The sequence below is a fragment of the Engraulis encrasicolus genome, chromosome 20, assembly GCF_034702125.1.
Source record: "Engraulis encrasicolus isolate BLACKSEA-1 chromosome 20, IST_EnEncr_1.0, whole genome shotgun sequence".
NCBI classification, from domain to species: domain Eukaryota; kingdom Metazoa; phylum Chordata; class Actinopteri; order Clupeiformes; family Engraulidae; genus Engraulis; species Engraulis encrasicolus.
The window spans coordinates 10,074,583-10,082,082 of NC_085876.1; the positions used below are offsets into that span (position 1 = coordinate 10,074,583).

At 42.3% G+C, this 7,500-nt stretch overlaps 1 protein-coding gene across 1 annotated transcript in view; it reads right to left on the bottom strand.

Annotated features, from left to right (window-relative positions):
• Positions 1–5,572: 5,572 nt before the first annotated feature.
• Positions 5,573–7,500, bottom strand: part of LOC134435712 (fatty acid-binding protein, adipocyte-like) — a 2,163-nt gene continuing 235 nt past the window's right edge. The window contains exons 2-4 of the mRNA XM_063184759.1: positions 7,118–7,281; positions 6,209–6,310; positions 5,573–5,912 (exon numbers count right to left, since the gene is read on the bottom strand). Coding sequence (XP_063040829.1) covers positions 5,859–5,912; positions 6,209–6,310; positions 7,118–7,281 — 320 coding nt within the window. The 3' untranslated portion in view covers positions 5,573–5,858. The remainder of the gene's footprint in view (positions 5,913–6,208; positions 6,311–7,117; positions 7,282–7,500) is intronic.

Here is a 7,500-nt window from a genome sequence, read left to right on the forward strand (position 1 = left end):
TAGCCTGCTAAAAGTAGCCTAGGTATTGTTCTTAAAACGATATGAAACCTACGAAGTCGGACAATAAGTCAGAGCGGAGCATTGCGCAATAAGCATGCATTTGCTTTTGGGGAAATTTCCGCCATTCGTGAGGACGAAAGAAATGTGACCTGCAAGTTGAGGGGACTCCAGTTAGGAGACAGCTGGCGTAAGTTCACGCTTGTAGTGGGTTAGAGTCAAAGTTTAAACGTTTCTTTTAACAGCCTATTTTTAACTTTATTAAATGGGCATCAGGACGCTATTTCACAGACTAACTCACTGGGCTCATTCAATGTGTCTAGTCCATGGCTAAAGAAACGCAAGCCGACGCACGCTATTGCTGAGCGGCGCGAGACATGCATGGCTCGGATAAAGCGCCTGTACCCAACCTATCTCGCGCTGCTCCCATCCCAGTCCATGCACTCGTGAAACTTGTAGGCTATCTCATGGTGTCGACTCAATCTTATATTAAGTTTCTCACCGTTAGAACATGTTTTGGTTGGTAATTTTGGAAGTTTGGAGTCACAATTGCCGTTGCTTGGAAATGACACGTTAGAGCAGCACAATGCAAGCACTGAGAACTGGCATGTTAAACCCTGCTTTCCAAATAAACAAAAATCAGGAAACATAGAACCAGAACTTTGTTTGGGTACAATCTGTGACGTGCACGGTGGTGAACGTATTCTTTCTGAAGATGCACAGCATACAAGTGACTTTGTGGGGGAAGGGAGGGCGATTGAGGGAGGACAGCGAGACGGGGGCGCGAGGCGTACAGAACAATGCGACACATAGGATAGTAGCCTACTGCAAGCTTGCACACCAAACGGCACAGGGCAGATTCGTCCACTTAGAGAAAAAATGAGAGCGAAATGTTGGATAGGGCATTATACACCGTACTTCTTCCTATAGGCCTACTGTAGAAGCGCAGAACAAGTTTGGCTCGTTAACTGACATTCTCACGCCACGTTTAATTTGCATTATTTCAGACTACGGCAGCGTGCAGGCGAATAAGCCCCGAGAAGAAGTCTGGTAGGCTAATATAATTAACAAGATGGATGACTAACCTGCAAACGAATGTTCTAGCGCGGACTTTGACGCAGGAAAATGTTTCGTGATGGGCCATTGCGACGAGAATGTGAGGGGGAAAGCGACAATGCCGATACAGCTTCAACAAATATCAGGAATTTAATCCAACCTAACAATCCTAAATTTGTCCTCATTTCTTAGCCCATGTGGACAATAGTCTACTAGGCTAAATACTGTTGGCACATAGCCTACAGCAGATAGCATAGAGTGCGCCGCACCATGCATGTGCTCATTGGTGTGTTCACTGTCAGTGGTCAGCTTTTGGTTTACAGATAATGAGATAAAGTGAACTGCTGCGCTGTGCTGTTAACTCATCATCCTGCCTCACATGCCCATCCCCCCCCCCCCACACACACACACACACACTCACACACACACACTGGGAGGAATAAAAAAAAAGCAACATCTTTTCATTGATTATCCCTGCTGTATGTCATATCTTGATGAGAATGGTGAGCTTAATATGGTACCTGAGGGAAAATGGCATCTTTTAAAGCCAAACCAAAATGTTTACATTAGTTGAGTGGTACACTACAGTAAAGAGGCAGGGGGTTGGGTAGCACCTGTAAGACATGAACTAGGCCTACTTTAACCCTTGGCCTTTGTAGGTAAATTCATACATAGTAGCCTCGGCTGTATGAAAGTGTGAATCCGTGTTTTCAGGTCGGAAGTGTAATATGCCTCCCTAATGTCTTGAAAAAAACGTTCACCGTGACCACCTCAGCATCCCTGGCTTAGTCTATTTTTTTTCCTCATTGAAATTAAACGGTCTTAAAACAGTCAAGGCTTGTAGTTTCGGGGGTGTGGATTTAGGGCCATTTAGAGTTTTTGGTCCTGGGCCCAGCCAAAGCTGTCAGTGGCCCTGTGCTCCTAGTGAAAAAGTTAACCATAGAGCCCTGCCCTTAGCGTTATAATGCTAGAGTCTGTATACAACCTTGACTAGATATGACCAATCTTCTGCAGTTGATGGAACGGACACACACACACACATACGCACGCATGCATGCAAACAGGACTATTTGCCCACTAGACAGTAAATATTTGGCATATGGTTGCTCCTTTGTTTAAGTACAAATTCACATTTAATGTATTTTTATGTGAAAAAAACACAGCACAAGCAGTAGTTTGGTTTAGACTGATTTCTCAGCAACTGTTTTAGTAATTGTCATCTTTTTACTCAGGTCTCATTATTATACTAATGAATTTATGATCGAAATTGTGATTGCAAATAGAACTTACTTACTTGTGACTTGCACATTAGTGACTTGGTCACACCTCTGGTTTTCTGACAGAGGACCATGGAAGTGGTCGCGATAAGCCGTCGCTCACTTACTAATGACTCACATAAGCATAGACTGACCTGGGACCGTGATTAATTGAACTTTTAATCCTACTTGAAGCCCCTTTAAACACATAATTTTCTTAAAAAAGACTCACCTGAAATGATGATTGCTTTTTTAGACATTTTGTCAGTACACTTGTTTCATTATGGGAGGTTATTTTATTTGCTGGCTGGACCCTCTGGATAGGTCATCACCCAAGGTCCGTCAATTGTCTAAGGCTGCCAAGGCGATTCAATCCTTCAATGTCTGTTTTCAGTTATAGATATTTGGCGTTTTTTAACCCTTATAAAAGAGTTTACTCATTCTTACCCCCTGTTCCTCATACTTTTACTCGTATTGATTTTTTTTTACTTGATAGCAGGAAGCTTTCATCTGTAACTTCTTGTCAGTATGATGCTATAGTCATCTCCGATCATGCTCCCATCTCTATGAACATTTAAAACCCCCACCACTAAACATATGCCTTGGCGTCTTAACACACGTCTGCTTCTAAATGGATTTGTTACATTTGTGTCTGAATAATGACTGATCGCACAGTTTAGCTCTTGCTTCAGTCTAGGTCTCAATGTTATGAACATTGAGACAAGACTAGCAAATTGCTAGCACTGCTACCAACTATGTCAGACATCAGCATCCCATTGCATTCCACAAATTAAAACAGACTATGGTATGTCTATTGATCCATTGGAGATTAACAATGCCTTTAAGAACTTTTATATATCTATTTATTCATATGATCAGAGTGCCTCACCTGACGTTGATGCTTTTTCTTTACCAACCTGGAGACTCATTTGGTTGATGAGACATCTGCTGAAATTTTAGAGAAACCCATTACTCTTTCTGAACTCAATGCAGCCATGATATCTCTGCAAATTGGTAAATGTCCGGGACCAGATGGCTATCCACTTGAATTTTTCAAAAAGTTTTGGATTACACTGGCCCCGTTGCTACTAGACATGTTCAACGAATCATTTAAGTCTGGCAATCTACCACAAACACTCTCTCAAGCATTTATCTCTCTTATTTAAAAAGGCAAAGATCCCTTACTTTGTTCTTCCTATCGCCCAATTAGTCTATTGAATGTTGACTTCAAACTTCTGGCTCTACGTCTAGAATCAATTCTACCTTCTATCATCTCTTCAGACCAAACTGGGCCAAACAGGCACTCATTTTCTAATCCCCGACATATTTTTAACACCCTCTACAATGCTCCTGCTTCAAATACTCAAGAAGTGGTCCTATCATTGGACGCTCGTAAGGCGTTTGATACCGTGTCCTGGGACTACCTTTTCTATACATTAAAGAGATTTGGTTTTGGGAATAACTTTATTTCATGGATCAGGCTGTTATATTCTTCTCCTCAAGCCTCAGTAAGGACGAATAATGTTCAGTTAGAGCATTTTCGCCTGTATCGCTCTACCAGACAAGGCTGTCCCTTAAGCCTTTTGTTATTTGCAGTTGCCATTGAACCTCTTGCAATAGCTCTATGGTCTAACTCGCACATTACGGGAATATCACAAAATGGTCTGAGGTCTCTCTATATGCCGATGATCTTTTGTGATACGTATCTGATCTTCCGGTGTCTGTCCCTGCTGCTCCTGACACGCTTAAAAACTTTGGCCAGATATCTGGATATACACTGAACCTAGATAAGAACAAGTCTGATATCTCACTTATTCCTGACCCCAACGCTTTAGGGGAACATGCTATGTTTGGCTGTGGCTATGTCTATTTAATTATGGCTTGTATTTAGCATTTGCTGTTTGATGTGTAGGTTTTTTGTTTGTCTTTGTATGTTAGTCTGTTTTTGTTTGTATTTGTGTGGGTTGATTGTTCTTCCAAAAAAAACGGTACATTTATGTAAAATATTGTCTGAGATCATTTTGCTTAATAAACAAAGTTTGAAAAAAAATCTACACACAGCGATTTCCTATTTACAATAAAGGACACTGTATGTGTGTGTGTGTGTGTGTGTGTGTGTGTGTGTGTGTGTGTGTGTGTGTGTGTGTGTGTGTGTGTGGGTCTGTGTGGTCTGCGTACCTTCGTTTTTCCTGCCCTATGGCATACTAACAAAGGCACAGAGGCGGATCCAGCCATTTTGGGGCCCTAGTCCAAATATAAGCATGGGGCCCCCAAAAGTAATTATATACTACAGTAGACATACAGCTCTATGTTTGGTTGCTATTAAAAAGTTTTGTCTCGTATATCGTTGATTACTTTATATGTTCTTTAAGTGATAATCAAGCTTACTTTTTGTGGACTCCTATGGAGGACAGATTTGGTCGGGCCCTAGGCAATTCCTAGGTTAGCCTAATGGAATGTCCGCCTCTGCAAAGGCAGTTACCTACAAAGGCAGTTAAGCCATAATCCTCAGTTTAGGTCATGTGGAGGTATGGTTAGGGTGAAAGTTGTTAAACTTGTCACAACAGTCTGGGACTTCAATGGCTTACGCAACTGTAAACAAATGCTTGTTCTAAGAGGCTAATGATAGACAGAGCTGACCTGTGATTTAAAAAAAAATCATGCATTTTTAGAGGAAATTAGTCCACCAGGCATCCAGCCAAACAGTGAAGCATATTCTTCTATTCTTATAGTCTCCCCTGCCTTTGCTAGTACCTGTATCCTTTGAAGAATATTTTTTACTGAATTCCTGAGGCTCCTGGTTTCTTCATCTATTTTTTGCTTTTCCTTCATTTTCTACACTCCTGATTTGTAATGAGACACATCCTGGCAAATGGCAGGAGCCACGTTGGTTGAAGCCAATTTTTTGGTTGGTTGAAGCCCTTATAATGACCGACCAAAGCGTTTTGGGGTGGAGGAGGTGGAGTAGGTTCCTCATCCTTATTTAAGGACAGGAAAGGCAAAAGATCTCGCTATCATTTATTTAATGCAACTATAGTGCATTCTCCCTCCCTCAAACCAAGTTATTTTGAAATAAAATAGAATCATTAAGCACAAACTTCATGAGGGCCCACTTCTGGGCCTGCTCATTCCTGGGCCCGGGACAAAATACCCGTTTGTCGCCCCCTGACGGAGGGCCTGCATGTGTGTGCAAGTGTGCAAAGAACCAAAGAGGAACTTGCACTAAAAAAACACACAAAGGCTTTAATACAATATGAGTCAACTGACATTGAGAGCACACATTTTATTAAAGTATCAGATTTACAAACTATATCCTGACACAACACAAAACATTTAAATCAAGGCGTGTCACAGTGCATGGTCAGTAATTGATGGATCCCTGCTATGGGGTGCGTTTCCCAACAGCGTCGTTGCTAACTAAGTTAGCAACTTACTTGGTTGCAATGCAATTTCCCATTGGAAACCAGGTAAGTTGTGAACTGGTTAGCAACAATGCTTTAGAGAAACAGGGTGCTGGTCTTCAGATGATGCTGGCTTCCATCTTCAGACTCAGGCCTCCTTCACAAATGTTCTCACCGCCTCCACACCTCCAGTCTTCAGCTTCTACACAGATGAGCACCACACAAACACACATGGTTGTTTAACATTTGGTGTGAGAGAGAGAGAGAGAGAGAGAGAGAGAGAGAGAGAGAGAGAGAGAGAGAGAGAGAGAGAGAGAGAGAGAGAGTGTGTGTGTGTGTTTGTGCGAGAGAGAGAGGGGGGAGGGAATGTGTGTGTGTGTGTGTGTGTGTGTGTGTGTGTGTGTGTGTGTGTGAGAGAGAGAGAGAGAGTTGCTTATTATCATAGTCGAGACATTTGAGAGAATATGAGAATGCAGTTGAAAGAGCCTGAGTCCTTACCGTAATAAGCTTGTCTCCCACCACTTCTCTCTCAATGCACGCCTCTTTGTCATCCCACTTCTGTTTCTGCAGCAGCTTGCCATTGTCCAGAGAGATCACATTCTGAAGATAGATGGAGAGATGGACAGAGAGAGAAAGAGAGAGGGAGAGATTCGATAAACGTATTGCCATGTCAGGAATCTGTTAATTGTTTTCTTTATTATCAACACAACATAACATGATCAACAGCAGAGCATATAAAGAAGATAGACGGTCATGAATACAGCAACACAGAAAGTCAAGAGTAGACAGAACCAAGCCGACATGCATTGCAAAACCAAACATCATGAAAACGCCAACCATTTGGCTGTGGGGCCTCATGTACTAAGCATTCCGTAGATTTCCCGCTGACTCTTGGCGTATGTGAAAATCTGTAAAGCTACACATGCATGCACCTGCAATTTAAAAAGTATTTCAGTTCATGCAACAGGTTTTCACGCTGATTGACATGGTACATCCGATTTCGCATGAACTGTAGTACACGTGCACTTTTTGATGTGAAATCCGTCTCAGTACATCTGAACATGTGGGTGAAATTTACTTACCTAGCTTTTTTTGTGCCTAAGCAAGCTTTGTACATGAGGCCCCTTGTCTGGGACATTGACTTTAACTATGACCTTGTTGGTGACCATGGCAACACATGTCCTCAGTACCATGCCGCTGTTAAGGTTTTGGAGGCCCTAAGCATAACTGGTTAGGAGGCCCTCCTCATCATTAAATAATAATAATAATAATAATAATAATAATAATAATAATAACAATAATAATAATAATAATAATAATGTGTTTTTTAGTCAATATCAATTTAGGAGGCCCTAAGCTCTCTGTTTACTCTGGTTATGCCTAGTGGCGGCCCTGCTCAGTGCTCACCTTGGTCTTCCTGTCGTCAGGAGTGGTCTCCTCGAACTCCTCGCCCAGCTTGAACTTGACCTCATTCCGTGGCGTCTTGATGGTCATGGCTCCATCGGCACCCACGCTGATGACGATGGTGGGCTTGGCCTTACCCACCACCTGCCGCGCGGCGAATCCAACTCCTGCAGACAACACAGAGGAAAGTAAACATCACTCAGGTGCAGGTTGAGACAGATTAATACTCCACATCTGAGATGCTACGATGACTCCTCGACCACCCAATCAGGAGATTACTTACTAGTTTAAGAATCAACTTGTTATATACTGAACCCTTTCCCACCAAATATAGCCCCTTCCATACCCGAGTTAACCCTTTCATCTTCAACCCTTTCATCGCAAGT